This window comes from Odontesthes bonariensis, chromosome 6 (assembly GCF_027942865.1).
Source record: "Odontesthes bonariensis isolate fOdoBon6 chromosome 6, fOdoBon6.hap1, whole genome shotgun sequence".
Classification (NCBI taxonomy): Eukaryota; Metazoa; Chordata; class Actinopteri; order Atheriniformes; family Atherinopsidae; genus Odontesthes; species Odontesthes bonariensis.
The window spans coordinates 10,960,752-10,986,577 of record NC_134511.1 but is presented as its reverse complement, the minus strand read 5'-3'; the positions used below and the strand labels follow the sequence as shown (position 1 = coordinate 10,986,577).

Genomic DNA, 25,826 nt, shown 5'->3' with positions numbered 1-25,826 from the left:
TTAAGTAGGTGGGATTGTGGGTAACGTGGCTGTTTTCAGAAGTGGGATGAAGCTGAGGAATGTGCCCAGATGGATGTTTCTTGGTTTCTCAGATTCGACAGATGCACACATATTACCTCTCTTTGTCTGTCCTCATCATTACAGAATTGGTAGCAAGTTGTCAGCTACAAACAGCTTAAAACTTTTAAAAGCTGTATCAGTTTTTGCTATCAAACTTATCAAGCAAGCTTAACTTGCTATCAAACTTTTTCAATTTATGTTGTACTAGATGACCAAAAATGTGCTCTTTTCCTTCCCCTCTTCTGATTCCTCTGATCAGATCAGATTTCTCTGTGATTCTCCAAACTAAGAGTTCTCTGACTGCTTTATACAGCTGGTATGACACTGACTGCTCAAATGAACTACCCACAAATCCCATTCCAGAAAGAAAAAATAACAAAAAAAAGCTTGTAACATCACAGGCTGGTGAAAACTTTGACTAATTATAATCAATATAAGTTAGTCTCTTAAGGCCAAATTATGCTTTCAACTTCCACCTGAAAAACATCCTTACAATGAGTCAGTAACGGCTCCACAGCTGAGGGTTAAATGCGTAACCATAGGCTCACACACAAGAAACACTTCTGAAATACATTAAGTGTTCTTATTCTTATCACCAGGTCTGAGTCATATTAGAGCCTCTCCAACAACTTCAGCCCAATTAAACTGTAAATTAGAGTGAATGTCAGCTTCATAACAGAAACAAAGCTTCTTTCATTTCAGTCATACATTGGTAGGTGGCCTATAAATTTATCATGCGTACACAGGGGCTTGAATGAAGTTCCATTTTAAAACCCTATTGTGAATGTGATAATAAGCCTGGATAAGATATAATATATTGAGAAAAGAATATGCTGAATGTTTTAAATGTGCTTTGTAGAAGGTGAAAAAGGAAAAAATAATTGAACATAAACATAAGAAAAGTGGGACAGGTGATGCTAACCAGTCACACGTTTAGTTTTTCTGTATGAGGGATGAAAGTCATATCACACACAAGCGAAGCTGGAGTCCCATACGCAGTAGGAACCCAAAACTGCTCAGATTCAGACCTCTCAGATTGTGTTCGGTCGCTTTGCGACCAAGAAGCTCCCCAGAAAACACAGTAATCCATTGAATTTAAACATCTTGACCTATCCTCAAGACATTTCAGTCATTAGGAACCAGGCTAAATCATATTTGAGGAGTTGAAATTTAGTTTTGCCATCCGAGACCAGCCACAGTCTGGTGGACAAAGATGTTAAGGCTTTAAAGTAAGTGCTGCTGCCAGAAGATTTAACTGAATGCAGTCAATCACCTGAAGATGCAGATTCAAATGGTTCAATTGGAATATGGAGCAACAATAAAAAGAAGAAAAGAAAAACCCTCATCACATTTCTTTAACAACAAAAGCAAACAAGCCAAGCTTCTCCATTTCTCTAGCCTGGTTTTAAAAATGCAACAAATACGAAACCCGTTTCTTCAAATTCTGTCAATATATTTCCAACAACGTCTTCACGATTCTTCAAATAAAGGTGGGATATATTAAAAAAGGCAAGCTTTAGTAATACCTTCTGTACTGAATTCTCCACAGAGCTCTTGATATTTTGCATGGTTCTGACTTTTAAAGACCCACAGAGAATGTCACATTTCTTCACTACGATGAGCACGACATTCATCTTTTCCCACTTTCTGCTGATTTAAACAAAAAGATTCAGGAAGGTATGAACACATGGATTGACTTCACAGAATCTCACTGCGGATGGTATTTAGAAACCGAAGATAATCTATATCCCACTCTTGTTTATCTGTTTATGCATGCTTCTAATATTTCACAAAAACACTAAGTCATACCAGGGAACTCGTCTGTCCAAGAACTCTGTGTGGGCAACGTGGGAAAAAGTGCAGCCTTTGTCGCACAAGCCAAAAAAATGTATCTTGCTCAGCACTTCGAGCCCAACGTCCCACTGTTCTCTGCGGGAACGTAAAGTGACACAGGGAGAATATTCTAACGTTGAGAGCACACTCTGTCTCGCTCTAGTTTGCCTGCATATTCTTTCAAAACAAAAATACATTGTGTTTAGCAATAATAAAAGTTCCACCTTGTGTGTGGCATAAAAATACTTAACAGAAACAGAATAAGCATAGGGCGGGAAAAAGTGTCTAAACATGGAAACTAAAGGATAAACCATCCATCCAGTTGGGTGTAAGTGATCATCCACTTCTGAACTATAAGTCATGACTTACATTTCTCTCTTGCAATAAGCACAAATCCAGCTTTAACACTAAAATGTGGAGCACTGAAAGGGTGTGTAAATCCCTTCTGTTCCACTGAATTTGGGTGAATTGGGTGAAAAGGTTTAATGACATGTTAACAAAAACAACTTATCACCTCAACTATGCTGAGTCTTTTGTGTCGAGTCTTCCTGCTTCATAGAGAAGAATGGTTCCTTGATGCATAGTTAGATGTAATTTACTCCCAAATTGTCTCATAATGGCCTCAATTCAATCAAACGCTACTGAAGAGGGACTCTGATAGATTCTGACTGGGGGGTGACGAGGTACGATGCTGCACAGTTGGAGTCTGTGTGAGCGTTAGACTAATTATCGTGGCTAATTAAAGTCCCACTTCTTGCTGGTCTCCAAGGGAGTGAGGATGGAGGTTTGTGTGTGTGTGTGGAGGGTGGGGGGTTACTGGCCTGGATGAGTGACATTCAAAAGGGAGGGGAAAGGGAAAGTGTGTGTCTGTGTGAGCAAAAAAGAAGTTGTGCGAAAGACAGCAATCACCATAGAGCTTAGATAGGTTATTTGTACTGTAGCGTATGGAATGTGTGTGGCAGGAAACATCAAGTAATGAACGTCTGCATATCAGCCTTTCTTGGGTGTCAAAACAACAAAGAAACTACTACCGGGTGGATGTTCATAAAAACACAGTAATAAATGTGTAATAAATGTCAGATGAAGGTGAGCAGTAAGTTTTTAAAATCAATACAAAATCTAACTGGGAGGCAGGGCAGTGAGGAGAGTAGGGTGTTCATGTCTGTTTGTCACAGTCGTGAGTCTAGCGGCAGCGTTTTCAATCAACTGCAGACAACAGAGGGTGCCCTGACTGATATCTGAGTATAGTGAGTAACAGCAACAAGTGAGATGAGACAAAAGCAAGCGGAACTTTTTGTAAATCAGCAGCCAAAGAAATAACCTGTATTTTTTTATTTAAGTGGAAAAAACAAGACCAAACAACATGTTTACTCAAGTATTAAAAGTACAGTTAAGAGTCAAATATTACTCCTAGATTGTTAGCTGTTTGGTTGGTATCCTGGGATCTGCGGATTGTATCAGGCTGTACAGCGGAGTGTTACCAGCGTAAAAATCGTAATGTTCATTATGATCTTGAATAAGCTAGCCAAGAGGTAGCATGTAAGCAGAAACGGAAAGTAGCTAAGAACTGAGCCCTGTGGTACGCCATGAGTCAGCTCAGCTACTGAGGAGGTAGTTATTCAAAGTCTCCAAAAAGGTTCTATTAGAGAGACATAGGCTGAATCCCTAATTGAAACCAAGGACACTTAATGGTGCAGGAGGATGCTGCGATCAACTTCAAAGGCAGCACTTAAATCTAAAAAAAATTAAATGAGCGGCCTCCTTTATCAGCACTCAGCAGGTCATTATTCAAATTAACAAAAGCTGATAAAAACACAGTTATCCTTCATAAATCATATCAACTGTGCAGATATGACTTTCTCCAGAATCTTAGATAAAAACAGATCAGAAACTGGTCTGTGGTTGATTAAAAACGGCGTATTCAAAACTGTCTGGAAGAACCAGAGGCCAGAAACATATTTAAAACTTTGTGGGGAAACGTTGTTTAAGCAGTCTGGAGGGAACACTATCTAGAATGCAGAATGAGGCGGTTATATGGGAGACCGCAAGCTCTTATTCTAGGAAAGAAATCTGTTCAAGGTCTGTAAAAGAGGCACAAGGCAGATGGTTTGAGTAATCATTGATCCAGGGGGTAGTTAAAAGATTCTTTAGGCAGGGGGAGAAAGTTGCTTGCAGCTGCTGAAGTTGGCTAAATATGCAGTTTAGATAAATCAACAGTCCTCTAACTCAAACATGGCTGCTAGCACACAAAGGGACAAACGTATGTGGCACCACGGCATTTCTACATTTTTCCTGTGTAAAAGCTTTGGTGTACAAAAAACCATGTAGCCAGACACTTTCCTCTTCACAAGGGTACCCAAACATCATGGCAACTCAGAGCAGAATTCCTAAGATTGGTCTGATTGATACGTTATGCTTGCATGTTAAATGCTAAATTTTTACTTGGGAATAGTTTCCAACATGCAGCGCAGAAATACAAAAGAAGCATTTGGCTTTCACACAGTCTGTGTTTGCTCTAAAAATCCACAAAAGCTAAAGAGTAGAAAAGAACTAGGAAATCATTTGAAATAACGAAATTGCTTTTAAGCTTTCAAGAAGCTGCAGAAGATTTTAAACCATCTTTTGCACCATCATTTTTTTATGCATTTCTAGAATCCAGAGTGTTTGTTGGCATTAAAGGGGACAAACTGCACAACACTGTAGGATATGACCTTTTCGCTGTGAGTGATATATGGGCTCCTTAGCCACCTGTTGTTGCTGCTGCAAAACATGTCACGAGCAGCTGACATCTAATCAAACTAATAAACCACAATAATGAGAGTATACTGTGATGTATATTCATTCCATGCTATGACCTAATTGGGCACCCAGTGTGGAGAAAGTATGACCGCACAACGGGCAGTTACAGGCTTGATTTAATTGTTGATGGAACACTGAACTAACAGCCGAAAGCTCAACTGTAGGTTTCCTCTTATTTTACACCACAAAGCAGCCCTGGTTGGGAGGTTATACCTTTAAAAGTTTCAATATTCCCAAGATGCAGCTAGCCGCACCAAACATTTCTTAATTATTTCTGACAGTTTCTTCAGTAAAACACGTGCTCTACTTCCACTTAAACCTCGACCTGACAGTCAGCCGGTGAGTTGGGTCGGGTGAGACTCAACCAAGTGAGCAAAGAGTGTGGCGATCGTCTTAAAATATCTAAAAATATCACCCTGTACTTTGAGCAGACATTTTCAGTAAAGCGAAGGGTTACATGGTTATTTTGATTAAGAATTTTCCAACTTTAATTGACTTGTGGTGTATAGTTTGCAACAGTTTGCTGTAGAAAAACAGAAATATCAAGCTGAGACTGTATTGGCAAACACTCTGCCTTAAATGACTTGGATCAGTATTGGTGACTAATTAAATCTTGGTCGGGACATCATGGTCCTTGGTACTGAAAGTGCTTCCGGTTGAAATGCAGCCAAACAGTCGTTTTACTCACGGTCACAAAAAGTCTCAGAGACTTTTTGCAGATAAACGTAATTCTGTCACAAGGTTTTAAAACATGGAGGTTTTAGACTGAAAGACAAATGTTTGGAAGACAAACAATGAAATGACTTCTCTGTTTGTTGTTTTGTTGAGACGAGCTCCAGACAACCATTTACCGTGACATACGAGGTGCTTTTCTTTAAAACCGGGCTGTTCAGTTTATCTTTTAATGCTGCTGAATGGACTAACACCTACATAACAACTGTCAGTTTCAAGTATCTCTCTCACTCTTCTCTCAGCGTATTGTCTGCCCCCCCCCAAACTACTCCCCATTTCCTCTTCCGCCACAGGTTAAAGTGAACTGTGTGTGCTGATGAGTCAGCAGGGGAGGTGGCTGTGAGATATAAAACAGCACAGGTTGTGGTAAGAAGATGAGACAGAAGAAAACAAAGTAAAAAAGAAAGTGGAAGTGGCTGCATATTCACCCTCTAGAGGTGGGTTTGTATTTGGCTCTGCTGACTGTTTGAGTGAGGGAAAACACAGGGGAGAAATAATGAAGAGGGACGTAACATTGTAGAGTTACCCTGAATACCCTGCACCTGCAGAGCTAATTGGATCATTTAAATCAGAATCAGAATCAGAAGAAGTTTATTCCCAAGCAGGTTTTCACTTACAAGGAATTTGACTTGGTGTAGTTGGTGCAAACAATATAGATATATATACAGAATCTCTCTATATATACAATATAGACTATGCGTTAATGTAAAAAGAAACATACTTGAGGTTTGACCAATAACAGTTGTCAATATGACAGATATAATGTGGTTTTTATTATTTGTAGCAAGGTAATTGTACATGTCACTGGATTCAGAGCATGTGTAAGATTCTGACAACTGAATTAAAGACTATTGTTCCTCCACTCCGTGTGAAAACCACAACTATGTAACTGCTTTTTGAGAACACGACATGCGCATTGTACACTTTGCAATTCATTTAGTCCTGGCAAAGGAGTTGTCAGCTGAAATTTCACAACAATTTGGCATGTTTGAAGATGAACCCAACAACCTGTGCTGTGCTTTGTGTTGCTTGGGAAACAGTCCAACTCTTACAGACTGTTGACTCAAACTTTTTAGTGTTTTTAGCCTAAAAAAAACCCTAATATTTAATATTTTCTCATCTCAAATACACACACGATTGGTCATAAATGTAACTCCAGCAAGAGTGTGTAAGGTGACGTACTGGGGAAGTGACGTCAAAGAAGAAGCAAAGGAAAGAGGGGTGATGGTGAAACAGAATAAGGGAAAAAAAACAGAAGAAACTGTACTACTGTGGCAATGAAAATAGCTGAAGTTAGAAAGAGAGAAAGGTAAACAGCTAGCAGGAGAGACAAGAATAAGCGAGAAAAACTACCGTGGACTGTACGGGGAAAAAGAAAGAAAAGAAAAGATGAGAATGAACATGTGCAGAAAGAGGATGTGAAGAGCTTGAAACGGGATGAGAAGAGACAACGCAGAGCAGAAAGTACGAGGAAGAGAAGAGGAAACAGAGGAATAATAGAAATAAAGAAGTGACAGAGAAAAGGAAAAAATACACACAGCTACAGAGAACATCGGACAAGAAAAGACGACAAAGACACAGACCATTTAAAGACAGGGAGGGGCTCGTTCACACACGGAGAGATGCAGGCTGTGCCCCTACCTGGCATCGGCCTCGCTGTAATACTCTCTGGCTACAATGTCCTCGAAGAGTTCACCTCCGGTCACCCTGGGAACAGAGCACACAAACACACACGAACAAGTTTATTAAAAACTGAGAGGCCTGGTTTGATGGGGGGTGGGGGGCTATTGTCACAGGATCATTTCTTATGCCTGCTCCCCCACTTCCCCCTCTAATACTCCCTACCACCCCCTTCCCACACCGTTACCATGGAAACTAGAGGGTATTGCTAAGAGATGGATGCGGAGGGTGTGGGTGGTGGTGGCGATGGGGCAAATATAGGAGAGAGTTATGTAATGGTATATGTATAGATGATATGGGAGTCGAGGGAGAGGAGGAAGAAGAAAAGAGGCAGAAGATGAGTAGAGGAGAGGACGATAACTTACAAGTCAAACAGGAGATAGTGGAAGCCCTCCTCTGATATACTGTCATGAAGGCGAACTGCAAGAGAGACATGAAGAGATTGAGAGATAAATGTTAGTTCTTCACTGCATTCATCAATATTTCATTGTGTTTTATTATTAATTTCTTGTCTCAGTATAGACTATTCAAAGCTTTTTCAAACTGCTTTGGGATAACACCGGGTATCACTGCTGCATTTTTAAACCGGAGATTAAAAGGACAGTAAAAAGACTGTACGGGGGGGGGGGGGGGACCATGGGGAGTCATCATGATGTAAGACTCAGATTGAGTCTTACATCATGTATTTACAAAATGAAAGGGGGTTTGTGGGCTGGCTTTTTTATTAGCATGTGATAAACTGGTTTAAACTGGCCTTATAAAAAGCACTAATAAATGGGCAGGACTTTGTTAAGTCAGATTCTAGCAGGGTTGGTTTTAACAGGCGCAGAACAGAAAGACATCCTTACCAATGTTGGGGTGTTTCAACAGGCGGCAGATCCGAGCCTCTCGTTCCAGCTTCTGGTGATCTGAAAAGCAACAGAAGACAAAGAGAAACAATGCAGTTATTCCTTATATAGTTATAACTGTACTATCTTATTATGAACAGATGCTGTCACAGCCTGTTTGGAAAGCAGGGTTCAATATATTTGATGGATAAAAAGTAGGGCTTGGTGATATATAAAAATCTCAAAGTTAGATTGATAAGCACGACTCATTTTCCGTCGATCCATTGATAGAGGAAACAGCTTGTCCTTAAAAACTTAAAAACAAGAAAAAGACAAAAGCCAATGTGTCAATGTGGCCATAACGTCAAAACACACACCCATTTTTACTGCAAAACAGGGAAAAGGACTGAATGCATGTGGACCTGAGGAGACTGAGACTGAACTCGTGTTATCCTCCCAAAATGTTGAGGTTTTTATTTGCATGGATACGCGGAATAAATACGCGCAGAAGCAAAGCTTGCTGAGCTACACTGTTGCTGCCCGAGTGCTTCCAGTGAGCCATTTAAGCCTTTAAGAAACTTATTCCCATGAAAGTACTTTAACTTCAACTTTAACTGCAGTCTCTGGAGCGAGTGCAGCAGAGCAGCAGCTGACAAGGAGGTGAATGTGAGTGAGACAGGAAATAAGAAGGCATTATGCTGCTTCCATCATGATGTGTAATGTAAATACAATCATCAACTGCAAATACAAAGCAATAAAGCCAGTGGTATAACATGTAAGGTGTAAAAGAAGTTTTAAAGAGGATAAATGGATTATTTGGAGTAAGGGTGGGTGGACCACCATGTATATATGTGTGGCTGCAAATCACAGCAGAGAGCACCAACATGGAGATGCATATTTAAACCCACACACACTAATGAACCACACAAAGGCTAAACATACTGTACACACATGCAGTTCACACAGGGACTCAAATAGACTGGGAGGGAAAAAAAACACAAGCACACACGTTGACACTGAGGAGTGACAGTGAAGTGAAAACCCAGTGATTAAAGTCTTAGAAGACGAGAGGAGAGAGGCGGAGAAAGGAGTGGAGGAGTGCTGAGGGGGGACAGAAGAGGAGGAAAGATGGAGGGATGATTTATATGCACAAAGCCTGGTTGCTGTCTTTTTGCTGGAAGAATAAGACATTGCAAATCGCTGCGGTTGCTTCACCAACCACTGCCTGCTGCTCGTTTTTCTTTCACTCACTGTTCATTTGTTGTTCTCTGTTTGAAGAGGCTACGAGCACACGGAATATTTTTCCATTTATTTGTTTGCCCCCGTGCGACAAACCCGCATTTCAGACGGCGTTAATGGGATGAAAATTAAAATAACGCTGCATGTCTTCACAGTTTAGGGATTCAATCTGAATGCGATAGTTGCTGATGGTTGGGGAGGAAGAATCCTGCATTTCAAATGAAGTTACAGGATCACATCTTTTCCTCTCCGAGTTCAGCTTTCACTCAGCCTTTTGAAAATGACTCTCTGTTCGAGTTGACCTATCCCTGATATCCCTGTTATCCATCATACTGCATTGGCAAACGGTGGATGACATATCATAAGAACAAGGATCGCATTTCTTTCTATCAGTGGCATCTGCTGATAACACAAGTACAGAAATGGCTGAGAGTAATCGCCTCGGTTCATTGTGGTGAAGTCTATCTGATGGCATTACTGCGCCTTTGTTATCAATCATCTCTGCAGGATGGCATGACTGAAGACTGAAACGGAAATCAGACTGCTACATGTAAATGTGAAACTTCTGATTGCTTACGTTAGCTGTACTGTCACTCATTCTTTAGTCTTTAGAGAGTTTGAAATGAAACACTGGTCTCATTTAAAAATGTAACTGATTAACTGCACTTCTTTCTAGCCTTTCCTGTGCTGAAGCTACTTTAGCTTTGGAAAACCGGGTGACAGAAATCGTCATAGGATTTACTGATGATGAGCTACAGCCTCTTCTGTGAGGTTTTCTATTCAGGTCCTTTATCAAGCTGGCAAGATCTAATGAAGATTAAGCAGGAGTTGTTTTTTTATGAGCGACGGATCACCTTCCCGAGGCAAAGCTCGCATATGAGTTTTTATAACTGTTGCTCAGATTCTGTGCTATGCAGCATAGACTGGAAGTGAGGGGTCAGTGTGGGGGTTATCGTCATGGGTGATATGGTAGAAGAACAGGTGGTTAGGTAAAAGTCTTTCTTAAAGCCGACATCTGAATACATATCAGATTTGATCAATTTACTTGAAAGCAGGAGACGGATAAGATGTGGATTACCAATACTTTGGTAATGGATCCACATCAGCCGTTTTCACCCCGACTGTTTAGCTGCAACCTCAAACAGTACAGCTGGAACTGAGTAACCAAGAATTAAAGAGGAGTTTCGGAGAGGAGAATCACCAAATCTGCGGTAGCTTCCTGAGCTAAGGATCTATGGAGTCAGTAGCAGAGAACCATGGGTTTCACCAGCTGCTGAAGACCTTTACTTTCTTTACAGAAACACACGTCTAGCGTTTGTCTTACACAGAGGCTCTGAAACAGGCAGCGAAAACCTGCAGACCATAAAGAGATGAGCTTGATCAATGTTTTTTTTTTCCTTTTTTAAGGGGATCCAGACTGATTAGACTGAAAGAGTAGAGACGCAGTTCATGAAATATATCCACTCATCTTGAATTTGATGGCAGATATCATCTGGATGGAGCAAATTTTCCTTTCAGCATTGATGGTGCCTTTCCAGATCTGCTACATCAGTGATGCAGGCTTTTAAACTCAGCACTGACGATAAGCTCGTTGGTCCCTCTCCTCTGTAGTCCTGTTCACATATGGCTTCTTCTTTGCATCACAGGGCTTTAACCTGCATTTGTGGACGAACTGTGTTCATAGACAATGATTTCTGGAACGGCTCCTGAACCCATGCAGTGATTTGCATGATTTCCTGCATTTAATGCAGTGCTGCCTGATGACCCAAAGATCACGGACATCTCCAGTGTAGATTTTCAGCTGTGTCCCATTAGACGTCTCCAGATCAATCAGTATATTTTGATGATATTATTTACTGTAGATGATGGACCATTCAAAAGCTTTTAAGGAGCGTTTCTCCTTAGTTTGTAGACGCAGTTTTTTGCAGATTGCAGAACCTCTGCCAGCTTTCACTTCTGAGAGACTCTGCTTCTCTAAGGTGCTCTTTTAAATCCAAGTCATGTTAAATTCAAGATTAATATTTTTAATTTCCTCCAGCTTTTGTTGTTGTATCCCAACAATTTCAAATTTAAGACAAGCTAATATCTTTCATGACATATTCAAATGTCTGATATTCTACTGTGATTAAATAATTAGTCTATGAAAATTTGCAAATCAACACATTCTGCATTTGATCCAATTTAAAATCTCTCTGTGGTTCTTACGGTAAGCAACTGTGGCTACGTGTAGCGCTGGAGGAGCATGATGTTTCAAATATTAATTTAGCAGGTCAGTCAAACACCAATCGTGTGCTTCTTTTGCAGCAGGATAAATAAGGCATGAGAAGAGAGCAAGGAGAAAGGAAGGATAAGGGCTGATCCTGGGGGGGATGGGAGAGGAAGTTGAGAAAAGAGGACAAGTAGGAGGAGATAGGTTGCAAACAGGAACATAAGCAGCACCGAGATAACCCAAGGACAGCGTTCAGAGAAGTCTGTGGGAATCTTTGTGCTGCAGAAGAAGAGAGGAGCACTGAGGAGAGGAATATATTTGGGTTAATCATCACCAGTGAGGACTGAGGTCTCAAGGGGGGAGGAGATGTAAAAAGACATCCACAAAGACAGCCAGATATAACCACTGTTCAGAATATTTGACATTAACATGAATCCTATCAGCTGGAAGATTCCCCACTTCCTAAAAATACAACAGAAATGGAGAGACAGACAAATAAATTGTTGTAATACCACATCGAAGCCTAAGTTGGCTACAAGAGCTTCAGTAAAAGCTGGAGTAAAAGACAAAAACTCTCTAATCACAGATTAGAACACACAGATCATAACATGTTCAATAAAAGTTAAAAGCTGTTTCTAATGTTGGCGCGCACTGTATGAATCTGAATCCTGTGAATCCTGACCTTGTCGCCACGATGGAAGAAACAGTCAACTGATAGAAAAAACTGGTCATTCAGTATATTTGAGGACTCAGTTGACCTCGTGTTTTGACCTGACCTGCTGAGACAAACAGTAGGCTCGAGATACGAAGGGTGCAGCGCTTCATCCGCCGCTCTTCCTCCCTGATACATCCATCACTCTGAGACAGGATGGATCTGGACTCTTAGGCCCCATCGCCTTTTTCCATTCTTGAACCCAAATTTTATGCTCCTTGGCTTATTAAAGCTATTTTTCTTCCAATTAGCCTCACTGATAAGTGGTTTTCTAAAGACTACACGGCTGTTTAATCCCAATACCATGAGTTCTCTTTGCATTGTATACGTCATAACGCTGGTTGACATGTTTGTTCGACTGTTGATTTTCATTTTCACAAAATATTCAAGATTTTCCTCTGCTAACATTTGTTCACCACCATGCTTTTAGGTTTTAATAATGCATTGAACGGTTCAGCAGTTCAACAATCTACTTAGTTGTTTAGTTTGCTTGATGAAGACCTTTAATTTGACCCAAAATCCAATCTTGTCTTTAGATATGGCTGTTTAAGGAATGAGAAGCTCCTCACTGCATCAGGTTAAATAACGTGTTGCCAGCCGAAACACATAAACCACTGCAGTATTGTTCCAATGGGAGCCTCATACCAATTCACTTAGTTAAATCTGGCTAGTGTATAAACAGACTGCATAATGTTACAGGTTACTAACACAACAGGATTTACTGACAACTGTCATTACAGAGAAAGCGATTTGATTTCATAATAAGGCTTAGTAGTATTAAAGGCGGGGTAGGGGATCTTTTTTTGGAACATTTTTTACATATTGCTTGAAATACTCTTCACACCCCCATTGCAACCAATTAATTAAAAGTTTTGACACAAATATGAAAAGTTTTAGTGGCCTCTAGAACGTACAATCTAGGAAAAACACTATCCAATCATTGTGAACGGACCGTTCACAATGATTGGATTCTGATGCCGTCTATCAAACTGCAATCTGCTCCTCCCTCCCCCTCCTCCCCCACCTGTGCGCGTACCCTGCTCCGTGAATGTCCAGAAGCTTGGCAGGAAGCTAAACTAGAGCCAGCTTGGCTAGCACCTAGCATTATTAAACGTATAGTTAGCATATACTAAATACTAAATACGGCAACGATCGATGCTTGCTGTCAGAACAGCGCTCGTGCACCTTCGTGCTCGTGCGCATTCATGTACTCTAGAGGCGTGCCTTCGGGGGGAAAGTGAAGAAAAGGGTTGGGACTTTTTACCTGTGTATTTTCAAAATGCAGCTTCGCTGGACTCAAAATCCAGGATCTCCTACCCTACCTTTAAGCCTTAACACAACATCTGTCCTGGTTATTTGACATTGACATATAGCCTGCTGACCAAAACCAGGTCAGACCACTGCTACTGCATTGCAGGTGAATCTCAGACACCAAACACAAACACAGCTACTCTATCATGATAGATTACAAAGCCATACAGGAACCTCTGGCATCCCCCGTCCGCAGATCCCTTCCAATAAACAAGCGCTATGATTGGCTGGAAGCCTTGCCCAGCAGACCTGTCCTATATTTCGTGTTGACATGAGTTGGATTGACATTAACCGTTTGGTGGCTGCAAAAAAACAGGGGGGGGGGGCAGCGGGGATGGAAAGGCCTGGCTATACTTACATATACTTCATAAATTTATAGATGACTATGTTTGGTAATGTGAGTTTAGAGTTGTGGGAGTCATCGGGATTTCAAGTAAATGGAGTACAATATAGTTTAGTTCAGTTTACCGACGACATTACAGGCTCGGCTTTTCAGCTGCTGATGAATGTGTGTGTATGTATGTGTGTGTGTCACAGAGAACGAGAGGCAGAGTCAGATGAGAGTCCCGTGCTAAAGGCATGTAGGCATACAGGCGCATGGCCCTCAGCTGCCAAGTGCCTGGGGTGCCTTCTCTTGCATGACCCCTCCCTCCCTCCCTTCAGCTACTACCTCCATCTGCCAGTCTTAAACAAACGCTCCTCTTAAGTTACTGCAACCAGGTCTCTAAACTCAACTTTACCCGCTGCCTGAGAAATATCACAAAAAAACGGCTGTGATAAAACAAATCCCTCTTCTAAAGCAGGGCAGCAAGTCAACAGGATCGCCATAAAAACCTGGCTGTAGCCGCTCATGTCAGATAGGTCATGGAGCTATAAATAGGACTGGAGTGGAAGTAGTATGCAGCAGCTCTGCTGGTTCTAACATTGCTCTGCTTTCTCACAGAACATGGCTCATCCATTAGTCAGGGGAGCAGCAAAAGCCTCATGCACCAACCCAGCCAGGTCAGATCAGTCCTCCTATCAAATGTTGGAGCAGGGAGATTACGCTGTGGCTCAGAAATACAGTGAGAAGCTGCAAGGAGATGCACTCTCTTATAAAGCAGCTAGAGAGAAATGTATAGGTCCAACGATGGCAAAAAGCTACAGGTGAATCCTCCGTTCTGTGTGGGCTCATCAATTCAATGCCTGGAATTAACTGTTAGAGCCGTAACAGAAGCAGGATAATCCAGGACGGGATTAATCTCATTTAAATCTGCTCGCTGTAATGACAGTCAAACTGTGGCAAGAGATGTCGGGTGTAAAGTTCTGTTAAAAATGTTATACAAAGACAAATATGGCATTTTTTTAAAGTAAATTAAAGTTATTTTCCTTCTTTTTGTCATTCTGCAAATTTGGCCGATCACAAGAAGAGTAGCAATACTAAAAACATGTTGATTTCTCAGCAGAGGGGGCGTGATTATCACAAATCCGGGTTGGTATCAGTAATCTGTTAGAATTTGGAAGGAATATCATCAGAACAGATGTGAAACCTTTAGGTTAAATTGATTTCATTTTGCCATCTTAACCAGAACGACCTGGAAAAAGAGATTGTGCACTTAAATGGAATCTTTCAGGCAAAATAAAGGAAATGAATAAAGATGTCGACAAAAACTCACTATCATGCATCACTAATCTCTTGATTTTTTGTGGAAAAGCATCAACCTAAAAAAAGGTTTTAGGCAGCAACAAAATTGGGAAAGGAACAATTTAAGTTTAACAGTACATGCTGCTGTATAATAGTGCTTCTCCAATATTCTCCAAGAAACCTTTTAACATCTGAAATTCAGAGAGCACTGCTGCAATTTCCACAGCACCAAAAAAGGTTCGGAGAGACTGTTTTTTTTTAGTCTGCTGTGTGCTGTGCCTGGAAACTGAATGCCGAAACGCATCCTCTAATTTTTTTAATCCCCTCCACACCGTTTCCACGCGTTTGCATGCTCAGCGGGATCAACGCCCCATTTCAACGTGGTTTTTACAAACACTCTTTTCTTATGTTTGGTGCTCAACTTTTGCATCAAGCAGGTTCAAAGCAGGTGAAAATCCACCCTGCCTCACATCATACAGAGAACATTTTAATAAAACGGTCTGCGTGCAGTAATGGCATCTGAGCACGTGTTTACCAGAGGAAATGAATGCGCACGCTAAAAGGCGAAGTAACAAAGAGACAAACAGATGCCCCTCTTCTAATGCCTGTAAAAATGCCTCTTCCACCACACTCGACGTAGGCCGTCTGTGTGTTTGTTGAGGCAGGGTAACGGTGGGGTTCCACCTGGCAGGGCCGGGGCTGTGGGTCTCTTGTTACGAGGCTGCGGGGGCATCAGGAGATTTACACCGCGCAAGTGGCGGTGTAAAAAGGCATAGCGACCACCGTGGTGCTAGAGTGGTTGTCATGGCTGTGGCATTTAGCCCTGACTTTTTCTGTGGCCATTCCTGGCCGAGCGGCATGTCGTCCTCATAAAGCTTTTAAAGAGATCTTTTTAATCAAGTGAAATATTTACTGAGCCACTCAGTTCCTCAAACAGAGGAAGCATCGTAACTTTCTACCATCAAAGTGATAAGAAATGAACACCAAAGGGAATTAGAAAATGATTACTTTGTGGAAAAGAACCCTAAAAGCAGCAGTAGTGACCTCTGCTACAGAGGCAGGATGTTACAGCAGAGTAAAATATTATATTATATATTATAAAATATAATACGTTAAATTCAATTAGACCTCAGACTGATTTACAATATTTCTAATTTCAATCATAATGGTTATGTTTCATCATCGAATCAACTGCTGATAACTGCCTTGATTGATAAGCTAAACATCAGTTACATAACCAGAAAATAGGCACATCAAATCTAATTTCCCTGAACCCAATTTGATCCCTTCAAAGTGCTTTGTTTGTCCACCCAACAGTTCAAAGATCAAACCCATTTGTTTTCCTATAAAACCAGTTGAACTATTTCATTTCACACATTGAAAATGCTGCATTCGTTTTAATTTATTTTGGCTAAAGAAAGCATTCCTTTAAAAAAAAAAAAATACTATCAAAATTGCTGCTCTATCACTCTTTTACCCAATTAATTCTTTCAGTTCAAGTCAGATATTCTTCAAATATCCTTTATTAATCATTAGTCATTAATAGCAAAATGTTGCTAATGTGTCACAATAAGCAAAAAGGGTAAGTGCATTACTTTGAGCTTATGTGGTGCCACCCTATCTCTTATTTTAGGACATCAGCTAGTTGTACACGGGTGAGTTCACACTTCCACACAAGGTCATTTGGAGCAAGCAGAACATATTTCTGATGGTAACCGGAGGCGAGTAGACATCTTTTAGGCACTAATCACAGATCAGATAAATGTATGTGAGGCTGAACATTCACCGACGACAATGCAACATAAAGTGAAGTTCACCACCATTAATGATCTACAGAGCACAAGCTAATGGCTTTGCATGGTTATCTGGCCAGCTGATGTAGATCTGACGTCACACACACATCTGCAGAGAAACAGACTATGAAATGTTGTTTGCTTTTTCACTTTTTACCTGCTGAGGATGCACGACTCTGGAGGGGCGGACTGTAACTGTACAGACTGGAATCCAAAGCCTCCAAGTTACCAGATAAAAACGCTCTATGATGCCAATGTGATCTATATTATCACCTAAATTAATACACGGTACTCAGTATCTGTCCATGCACCCCCTCTTCACCAAGTTTCATGATACTTGGCTTGGTAGTTTTCCAGAAAAAACAGCCACATATTGCTACTTTAGTTCTTAACAGACGAACCAAAAACCAACATCAGTGCAAGGATGAGGAAAGTGTACAGTGTTAAGGAGCGAGCCGCTGACTAGCTTACAAGCGTTGACATCCCAGCAACAACGATCTGGAGTTGGAAGAAGGGATGTCACGTGATGTGTTCCCATCCAGCAGCTCAGAAGCAGGAAAAGCGGCAGCGTTTGGAAAAGATAAGCCTGATCTCGAGAGACCCCACTGTGTGGCCAAAGCACAATACTGTGTTTTATCTTTACGGCCACATGCGTCAGAACCAGTTTTGTTGTCAAGATATGTAAAAAAAACACGCTTAAATAAGTGTCTTCCGCTGTAAGTTTGGGAATGACCACTGGGACACAAAAATTATGAACACATTAGTCATCGTTGTGTGGTTCCAAGTTCATCTTGCACATGGAGCAACAGTAAAACTCTGTCATGGGTGTTTTCTTTAAGCCCTCACTGGTAACGAATGGCTCTAAACTCCAGAATATGTTGTGTTATGACTGCATTAGAAGTACCTGGGGGTGAAACATTGAAATGAGTGGTGCTTACCTCTTGCAGATAACTTTTTGGTGTTGATTATTTTAGCGGCATACTCCTGTCCTGTGCTCAGCTTGACACATCTGCGCACCACTGAAAATGCTCCCCTGTAGAGCAGAGGAAAAAAAAACAGTGGTCAGCTCTGTCAACCAGCCAAACAGGTGGATACCTGAACACTCAGACTGGCTCAAATATCATCCGTGCCCCTCGTTTGTTTATTATTCACAGAAGTGTGGAAGCTTTGTTTCAATCTGCCCATTCTGAATGCAGAGGGTGTTGACAGTGAAAGGCTGACTGGTACCACCAATCCACCTCCCGACCCGGATGGTTACAGACAACCAACAAGGTCTGGGTTAAAGGTGAAGGCTGAGACACCAGCTGACCTGAGACTTGGACGAGTCAACGTTGGGTCATCTCTATGTGACAAAAGAAACAAATCCAGCAGGAAAACGTGGACCGTTTAATGACCTTTGCAGCACTTGATAAAAATAACCACAAGTTGGATGAAGTTTTGAATACTCTACCTCCCGGTTAGGACTGCCTGGTTAGTGTGGTGGCGAAGAATCAACCTGCTTGTGTTAAGCGACGGTGTGCAGTGCTGCGAAATAAGATCCGAAAGCAAAAAAAAAGGAAAAAACTGCATGAGCGATACCGGCCACACAAACAAACGCATGAGCCGCTGACACCAAACTCCGCAGCTGTGCCTGGAAAGTTCACACTCAGTGAGATAAGTATCTATCGTTGGTGCTAAATATGCTTTAACACGCATCCACATTCGAATAGGGTAACAGTTCATTAATCAGGGCTTTTTATTGTCTGGTTTGACACCCAGAAAGTCCACGTGGAGATTAAGAAAACTAACCTAAAACAGAAGTAAAAATCATCGTATGACCTCAGAGGTCAAGGCTTTTATAACTGGATAACGCTGAGCCTCTGGTGTGTTGTTACAGTCTCGAAACAAGCCGGTGATGTAGAAGAATTACATGCAGGATAAACTTTAAAGCTCCGTCTCACTGAGACAAACAGGACAGTAATGTACGGGAAGAAATTAAAGTGTTTCACAACAGATTTTGTTTCAGCAGCTGTGTTGCAGAAGGAATGCCGAGTGTCGCGGCTGCGTGATCGTTCGTACAGACATGACACACACCCCCAATACACGATACACTGAATGGAAACTTCAAACCATGACCTGCACGGCTTCAGAGTAGAAAAACACTGATATATCTAAAGGATACACTGTAAAGATAAACACTGTAAAGTTTTCTTTTGTTCCTTTAATCTGATGCCAGAGCACATTAAGATGAAAGAACATACTCTTGGCAATTGCTACAAGTAGTGCACAGCGATTCTGAAAGCTCAGATTAAACAATACCGATGAATGAATTCTTTTTTGCCCATTTCAGTCGACACTGTGGGGTTCTGTAGTCGATACAAGAGACCAACTCACTGGGGCAAAGTCACGATGCTTAAATGTCACAAGCCCTCAGAAGAAAGTGGACACCAGGCGAGAGTGAGCGAATAATAATTAGCTCTCCTATCATTTATCAGATGTTGGATTAGTATTACAACGCTACAGAGAGTGTTATCATAAGGATGCCAAGCCGCTCCCACCTGCGCTCCTTCCTCTAGCCGCCATGTGTCTGGTGGATAATGAAATCAGACAATGGGAGAGTTTACAGTGTAGGGTGTATTGTGTTGAAGGTTTATCTGAACAATGCACATTCTTATCAACTGATTGGAGGCATTTTTCCAGAATGCATTATTTTTCCTTTTAAACGAGAGCCAGGATCGTAGCACAAAATCTCCCGGGGGGTTTGAGATAGATGGAACATTCCCTGCGACAATATTTATTACTTCTGGGATGAAACGAGCATGGTGGGGCACAGTGTTGTAGATTAGTCGGATCCTTCTGTCTTCTGTGCAGTCGGCCTGGCAGACAACCGCACATTTATGCTGATTCAGCAACATTACTCCACCGATAAACCACGTTTGGAGTAGCACACACTGACGTCTTGGAAGTGTAGGGTGTGAAGGGTCAAGTGCTGTAAAACATTAAAGCAACAGCAGAAGAAGAAGAAGAAGAGGAAACATGCAGCTCCGATGTTATGCTCACATCACTGATGTTTCAGGTGTCATAGCAAAGGAAGACAGAGCTTAGCTGAAAAGACACTTGAAAGCAGACATCTGTGCTCACTGTGGATTTTATTAACTTACCGGACATAATGAACAAGATCAAACATGCGTGGTGTGTAAAATCTGCCTCGTAAAAATGCATAATTGTGGTAATTCAGCTAATACGAGGGACCGCGTTAGCCGTTTTCACCCCGGCCAAAGGTCTGCAGCCTCACTGCGCACAGCCAGAACAACTGATCACTCAAGATTTAACGAGGGGATGTCGGCTTTGATCTCCAGCTCGAGCAGGGAACAAGAATCGCCAAATCTATGGCACCTTTCAGAGATCAGGTTTCGCCTCATGAGGTTCAGCCAAATTAAAGCAAATTCAGCTTTTCATATCAAAGACTGTCTTTGTCTTTCTGTAGAAGAACGAAACAAAAAGGAGATTTAAGGCTGATCTAACAGCTTATTATCATTCCCATTGATGAAAAATCTAGCCACGTGCAAACACGTACTAATTTAAAGATGCCGGACATTGATAAAAGCAAATCGAGTCGACTGGCGAATCTTCAACGAATCGTATCGTGCCAAACAAAGATTCACATCGCCATGTGTACGCAGCAGAGAATGCAGAGCTAATGTGAGGCTGTCGTCATCGCCGTCACATCACACTGCACTCCCCGATTTCTAATGTCGAAAGGATGAGGAACGCTGTGCTGAAAAACAAAAAAATCCTCCTCCTTCAGACATGTAAAGGACTCAACATGTCTGCAGCTGTACATTTCAATACATTCTTTTTAATCCTGGTCACATTTTGATGAAAGTTTATATCATGAACGGATCATTTCCATCTTATTTTAAATGAAGGGGTCATATCAGAGGATGTCTGAAGTTGGTGTCCTTTGTTTCTATTAAAGTTTCACTTCCTTCCGCATTTTTCATGTGAAGTAAAAGGGTACTTTGGGATTTCTTTAAACGATTTATTACCACGGTGTCTTCGGGGGAGGAAAGAAAAATGATGCAAGTGTGCAAGTTGATGAAAAAGGGAACAGAGAACACAGTGCTGCTGGTGGAGAGAGTTAGTCTGGAGCCCCGTTCACTTCAAAAATGTCTGGAGAAACCTCTGTCTATGAAGGATAACACTGAAAACTGTTCACTGAATGGTTGGAAAGGTCGGGAACACATTTGAAAACCATCGTCAGTAAACACATTTCATCACTGGAGCTTTAAATGCAAGTTCCAACTCGGCCACGCAAAGAGAACCGCATTTAAACAGAGGATTCAGAAACACCGCTGCCTCCTCTGAGCCTGAGCTCAGCTAAGTTGGACTGAGGTGGAGAGAAAAACCTGAGAAAATCTGCACACGTCACACGCAACTCGCACATCTGTGAAGGCGCCGCTAATGCTGAATGACACACGCAGGTTTTGTGCGTTGTACATACTGTACAGTATCAAAACATAGATAGAGATATATGTTTTGTCAGGGAAGGTCCTGCTTATTCCAGCGAGATAATGCCAAAGAGAAATAGAGCCTGGGTGCTAAAGTGGCCTGCCTGCAGCCCAGACCTATCACCTACTGCCAACGTTTGACACATCATGAAAATGAAATACAACAAACGAGGTCCTGAACTGCTGAGCAGCTGAAAGTCGCGTCACCTCCAAAACTATCGCAGCTGGTCTCCGCAGATCCAAGATGCTTACAAAGAGTTGTTAAAATAGCAGGTGATGCCACAGATGCTCGCGTTACCCCATCGTCCAAGCTGCTCGCATCCGCGCCCAAAATTCAAGATCTCAAGTTTCGGCAGACATGTGTGGTTTGAATTATTTTTATTTACATTTGACACAGCACCCCAACCTGTTAGGAAGCATTTTAGTGAACTCTTTGTACACTGTCCTTTAAGATGATGGCGATGGGGAAAGTTTCTGTATGTTTCAAGGCATCAGAACTGCTGTGCAACATCTGCATGGACAGTTGATCTGCTTCATGAAGCCTATGGATACTATAGCCTGCTTCCATTGCTTTATGTCTCGTCCCAGTGCAACTGCACTGTAGAAAGCTTTCTAAGGAAGAGCCGTCTTTCATGCGCATTACGGATGTAAATGTGCACATTCAGAACTTTCAAATAATACTTTAGGTCAAAAGTGTTTATTTTAAACAATAGAAATAGTCTGAATGTACTTATTTAAGACCATACTGACGCTTTCATTTGTACATATACACGTTTCCAGGCTGTCGGGAGGACATTCATTAATTATTCAAGAAGACAGACAGCCCATTCTGATCATAACAATAACCGCCATGTCCGCAGCTGGAAAACAAAATGTTCAACTTCCACACATCTCAGATCTAAGAAGCCCGACTCCGCTTAAAGGACAAAATATATATATATATATATTTTATTTAACCTTTCTTTAACCAGGAAATGGTCCCATTGAGTTACAATAACTCTTCTGCCAAGGAGTTACTTAGAGGAAATACCCCACTTTATATAAACCAAAGTTATTTTCTTTTCATCCGTCGTGCAACACGTTGCTTTTAGGCTCATGCACAACTACTACTTGCGGTTTTTGCCAATAAGTTTGCTTTATTTTACACTTGCTTCAATGGAGGTGTCGATACCAAAAGACCAGAGGAAGCGTGCGTTTGTCAGGGAGAGGCGCTGACTGAGGGGGAGCAGCGTATATTTTGAGAGCTGTCATCCCGAGAAAAAAAGCGCACACACTCACACACACACGCGCGCACACACTCCACTAACAGCGCGCGCACACACACCGCTGCCCGGCCTGCAGAGTCCGCTCAGCTCCGCGCCGCCCGGGAACCAGCTTCCCCTGTCACACTGCACCTAAAACAACCGGCAAAACCAAAAACAAAAACCCAACAATAACTTAGTGAAACTACAAACTATATACTCACTTCCCCAGCTCCTCGTATAGCTGATATTCGTCTGTGAATCGCGTACAGGTTGTCGCAGCCATGTCTCTCCCCGGTCTCTCGCTTCTCCTGAATCAACTCCGAAAGATTTGGCGTTATTTTTCTACGGAGATGGCGTTAAAAATAGAGGTCCGCCCAGCAGCGAGCCGGCCGTTGGAGCTGTGAAATGCCTTTAAGGAGGCGCCGAGTGACGGAAGGTTTTGATACAGACAGACGAGGCAACCTGTGTGGGTGTTCTCGGTGGTGTCTCCGCTATCTGACAGCTACCCCGCTCAACCGACCTGCAGGCAAGCCAGCACGTCGACGTGTGTCCACTTCCTGTTTGGATTTTCAGAATAAAACACGGCATTGACGTTAAACGTCATTAAAGATGTTTATGAACAATTCTGTGCAAAAGTCTTTGAAAAAAAACATTATGTCTTTATGTATTGCCACGAAAACGTTAAATACCTGCAGGGATTTATTAAAACGTGGACATAGAAATGGAAATATGGTATTTAAGGTGCATATAAATTCAGTTTGTACAATTCTATAGAGTTTGAAAGTCTGACACCATACCTTAAAAATCTCATATTGAGATATTTTCCCAACAGAGGACTTTGCTCTCAGACTACATCTTTACTTGTGGTTTCCCAGAGTTTCTAAAAGTAGAATGGGAGGCAGAGCCTTCAGTTATCAGGCCCTCCTCTTGTTGAACCATCAGCCAGTTTGGGTTCAAAAAAACACGCTCTGTACGTTTAAGATTAGGCTTAAAACTTATGCCAAGTTCCTGTCTGATACAGCTTACAGTTAGGGATGGCTATGCTTTAAAAAGCCTAGACTGCTGACGGACCTCCTATTATGCACCTTTCCTCACTTTATTTTACTCTCCATGTACATATGACATTATTGTTGTCATTAACTTGTATTTATCTTTCTCAATAGGTAACCCTAGCTTGGTGTTGTGGTGCTTGCAGACCCCTCTTTGCTGTCTTCTCAACCCCCAGCTGGTCGAGGCGGACGCCCCCCCTAGTCTTCAGGAATAGTTCTCCAGGCTTCTTGAAGGACATCCCAAAGCTCTTTTTTGGATGTTGGCTGCCTTTTTGTTCTGTTGTCTGTCCAGATCCCACATGATATTTTTTAAGGTCAGCCACCTTTTCTTTTGTCCCCTAATTGTCCACTTTCTTCAGTTTCTTAAGGATAAAGTGCACACGATGCTGAGATATGCCAAGTTCTTGTCTAACAGCTCTTTGGAAACACCCCATTGGTGTGAAAATGTTATTGTGTGTCTACAAACTGTCATATTTGTCATTTCAAAAAACTTTGCCATTTTTGAAGATTGAACCAAGAAATTGAATAAATGATGTCTTTGCGACAAGCTTCTTGTAACAACATCCCTGAAGATACCATTTAATATTGTTTTTTCGTGTAGATGTAAGTGTAGATGTACTATGTACTATGCATAGTACTAGACTGTAATGTCAAATATGTCTCTAAAATCAAATCAAACTTTATTTATATAGCACCTTTCATACTAAAAAAAAACTTGAACTGTCATTGTTATTATGTGAATGTATAAGTTTATTCATGAATATTGTTGGAACGTAATTTCTCTGTTTATCGTACCAACTAGATTACAGTTCAATAATTACCCTGATTGAGTACATTTGTATGCTTTCTTTTCATAATCACGTGCTCGGGGCGATTTCCTTTTTATTCTGAAGACAACGATCGCACATTTTCCGGTCTCGTCCTGATCAGTCTGGCTGCTTTGACACATTTGGCTACATTTGGTTGCAGGTCCTCTAATGAGCGGCGGTCGCTCTCTGTCGCCCTCTGCTGGACAAAAGGTGTGAAGGTGAAGCGCGACAACGTAAACGAACGCACCTCCCGCCTGCACGCTGCGTATTTCCAAATAGGGGCAAATATGAGAGAGGTTGTTTGTGCCTTCAAAACATGTGTACAAACAAGAGTTCCGAACTCAAGCTGGATGTGGTGGCATGCCCAGCGGGGTAGTTAGACCTGAACAATACATCCGAGAGTTTGAGCATCAAAAATCTCCTCAGTTGAACTTCAATAAAACAGTTCAAACGATTAGAATAGTTTAAGCGAACTCTGCTACAAAGCGATCTGCTTTTGTATAATTATGCATTTTAAATATATGACGTGCACTGGAAAATGTCATGAGAAAATGTCATATTGTAAAAAGAAAAACTACAAAGTTACTCTTCTTTCCATCCCACTCACTACTTCTTTGCTCTTCACGTAAAGAAAAAAAGAGAATGACCTGTGTTGGTGCGTTTTTTTCGGGATTGCATGAAGCTGTGGTCCTGGACATCTAGACAGAGGACATCCTGTTACCTGCTGGTGATTTCTGAGGCCTCACAGATGACTGCTCAAACTGAATATATGTTTTAGGAGAATCCACATTTCTGGGTAGATGATTCCTGTCCATGAGTACGGACAATCTGGGACGAAAAACTGGCTGAAAAAAAAGGTATAAACAAGCTGAAGCTGTGAGATACGGGACAGAAAGTCTGAGATTCGACATGCAGCTACAGAATACAGCTGAATAATCTCAGAAGCAAACCATTTCATTCACATTTCTAACCGTTCCAGAAGGGAGACTAAGTCTCACCAAAAGGTTCACATTCGGTGTTTGCAATCTAAAAAAAACCACGTTGGATTATCATACATTTTGGTTAAACCTTAAATGATAATCTGATAATATGAAATAACTTGGTCTTAGCTTTTGCTTCAGTGCCATCATCTAGTCAAAGATGGATTTGTCCAACAATATGTGACAGAACACCCACAATGTAAGGCAGCTTACATCCTCCTCGAGCTGTATTCGGTACAACCACCTGTGTGAGTCATCTCTATCATTCAGTTTAGGTAAGTAAAGCTAAAAATATGACATGTTATGTCATTATTTTTTCAAATTTGGATGCTTTTACCACTTTACATCTAATTCAATTCAATTCAGTTTTATTTATATAGCGCCAAATACAACAAATGTCATCTCAAGGCACTTAAATAATAAAGTCCAATTCAA

General features: G+C 41.4%; 1 protein-coding gene across 43 annotated transcripts in view; it reads right to left on the bottom strand.

Moving 5' to 3' along the window:
* camk2b1 (calcium/calmodulin-dependent protein kinase (CaM kinase) II beta 1) overlaps positions 1-23,068 on the bottom strand; it is a 69,721-nt gene extending 46,653 nt beyond the window's left edge. For all 43 annotated transcript variants that reach the window (XM_075467325.1, XM_075467335.1, XM_075467348.1 and 40 more), the window contains exons 1-5: positions 22,775-23,068; positions 17,758-17,852; positions 7,953-8,012; positions 7,470-7,524; positions 7,066-7,131 (exon numbers count right to left, since the gene is read on the bottom strand). In XM_075467325.1, coding sequence (XP_075323440.1) covers positions 7,066-7,131; positions 7,470-7,524; positions 7,953-8,012; positions 17,758-17,852; positions 22,775-22,836 — 338 coding nt within the window. In that variant the 5' untranslated portion in view covers positions 22,837-23,068. The remainder of the gene's footprint in view (positions 1-7,065; positions 7,132-7,469; positions 7,525-7,952; positions 8,013-17,757; positions 17,853-22,774) is intronic.
* Between the last annotated feature and the right edge of the window lie 2,758 nt (positions 23,069-25,826).